General features: G+C 42.2%; 1 protein-coding gene across 4 annotated transcripts in view; it reads right to left on the reverse strand.

Moving 5' to 3' along the window:
- evlb (Enah/Vasp-like b) overlaps positions 1-2,500 on the reverse strand; it is an 83,287-nt gene that overhangs the window by 48,831 nt on the left and 31,956 nt on the right. The window contains exon 1 of one of the 4 annotated variants that reach the window (XM_080453178.1): positions 448-532. The exons of the other annotated variants lie outside the window; for them this stretch is intronic. Coding sequence (XP_080309304.1) covers positions 448-458 — 11 coding nt within the window. The 5' untranslated portion in view covers positions 459-532. Of the gene's footprint in view, positions 1-447; positions 533-2,500 lie in introns of those variants that run through there. 4 annotated transcript variants of the gene reach the window in all.

A 2,500-nucleotide genomic window follows, 5' to 3' on the forward strand; every position in this document is an offset into this window, starting at 1 on the left:
CACTTTAGAAACAAGCCCAAATAAAACCGCAACCACCAATGTTTGTTTACAAGCAACTTTACAGAAAAATAAGCCCAAAGTCGCTTATAATAAGCGGACATGGCAACACTTTTCACAACATTTAAAACCTCGCAGCTGCCATCTAGTGGATTAATAGGTGTACGACGCCCAACGTTATAATTCCTACGGATTTAACGTCAGCGACTATGCATGCGTCTGTAAAGAACGGACGGAATCCCTCACCCCCTGACGCACGTTTTAGACCCATCTAGGGACTATGAACGGGCCTTTAGTGGTTAATCAATTCATCAATATAGAATTGTAGAAAAAAATAAATGTACTTCTCCATTATTCGATTAATCGTAAGTAATCGATAGATCAATCCAAATAATGGATAGTTGCAGTCCTACTGTGGTGTCAGGTTATGTAGAAAAAAGTTCAACTCACAAGACTTTCATATCGTCACTTGACGGGCAGAAACCTCATATCTCCATATTTTAATTGTGTTTTTTCATAAATGAATGCCCTACTTGATCATACTACAGCGTCACACAAAAAAAGCATCAAAAGTAGCAGATCTGCAAGCTCGAAACGCGACGCGCACGGGTCTCACATGGATTATTAATTATCACGTACCAGAAATTGCAGACCAACAAGATCACTGAGCTTTTCTTCTATTTTCGACAGGCTACACGACACCCACTCACAACAAGTATAAATCAAGCTCGGCAGCAATGGGTGCACGGCTAGAGTCTGAGGAGGAGGCAAGACATGTTTGAACCAGAATGTGTTCGTTTTTAGACCAATGCTTTCCCCAGAGAGCAAGCTTTGCTTCTGACCCAGATCCTGTTTTTCGCAGACTACTGTTGTAATGTAGCAGCAGTGTTTCTGTATGTGTTAGCATCCTGCTTCACACTGCCAACACACACACTGTAAAAACAGCCCCAGTCTAGTACCAATAGGCAATACAGTATATGCACAGCAGCCATATTGGAAAGAAATTTGGCCTTCTTCCTTACTTCTTTCACAAGTGTTACCAATGATACTAATTAAGGTTGTGTTCCATTCTGGTCAAACAGAGTCAGGCTGCTGGTATTGTGCATGTTGGGTCACTGGAAACACTCTGCTACACCAGTGGGTCTCAAAGTGGGGTCCAGGGACCCTCAGGTTTCCTTGAGTGGGTTCCAAATGGCCCCTTACGGGTGTGTAACTCTGAGAGTTATGGGGGTCCTTTACGGGTCTATTTGTTCCATTTGTACACTCAGAGTTATGGGGGTCCTTGAAATTAAGAAGTTTGAGAACCACTGTGCTACACTAAATGGAACAGAGCCTTCATTAGTATCATTGAAAACACCTGTGAGGGAAGTATGGAAGAGTGCCAATTTCTTTCCGATATGGCTGCTGTACATACTTAGAGCCTATTTGATACTGCAAATAAATCATCGAAACCTTGTATCTCCATATAAACTTTAGTTTTTTGGTAAATTAATGCCCTACAGTACCTCCTCTTACTATAGTGTGTCACACAAAGGTAGCAAAAATTGCTGATCTATCCATTGGAATCCATTGGAACACAGGTGCTTTTTGTCCATTTCCTGAAAAGTAACCGTTATATTTGGACATGCAGTTTCCACCCGTCAGCAAAGACGTAGTAGTAATAAGGAATAGGAATAAATAGTGCCTTCTATTTGTATCACTGCTGTCTGTCTCACAACCTTTTAGTAAACGTGTGCGTGTGTGCGTGCGTGGGTGCGTGTGTGTGTGTGTAAAAAATGTGCAGATCTACAACAAGCTCACAACGTGTTACGCTGAAACGCGCTGTGAGCTTGTAGATGTATGTATTTGTAGATTGTAGATGTATGTATTTATACATGTATGTATATGTATAAATAATGTTTACTCTAATTCCAACCCTTAAATCTAACCTCTAAATGTCTAATCCTAACCCTAACCCCAACCTGGATCTTTTACTAATTGTAAACGTCTCTAGTAAAAAAAAAAATGTTTCAACCAAAATAAATCTTTTTCGTGTGAGGACCAGGAAAGTGGTTCTCACAGGGTCTATTACTCATATTCTACTATACTTGTGGGGACATTTGGTCCCCCAAGAATAGTAATACAAACACACACACACGCGCACACGCACACACACACACACACACACACACACACACACACACACACACACACACACGCTTTCCCTTACTTCTAGACCCTGCACACCGCCGAGTGAGACCATGCACGCAAGAGCACGCTAATCGGCTGGCCTGACAACTGGAGTGAAATATTCACTTGGCCTAGAAAATATGTCTGTTATGAATGAGACTCCCTGACGGTGTTTTAATTACAGCGCCGCACACTGCAGAGCTGCCTGCATATCAATGCAGGATGCACTGTGCACAGAGCCAGGACTGACTATCACAACGTTCACAGTCAGGTCTTGTGTGCACTGTGTGTGTGTGTGTGTGTGTGTGTGTGTGTGTGTGTGTGTGTGTGTGTG

The sequence above is a fragment of the Gymnoscopelus braueri genome (genome assembly GCF_963280865.1).
Source record: "Gymnoscopelus braueri genome assembly, chromosome: 16".
NCBI classification, from domain to species: Eukaryota; Metazoa; Chordata; class Actinopteri; order Myctophiformes; family Myctophidae; genus Gymnoscopelus; species Gymnoscopelus braueri.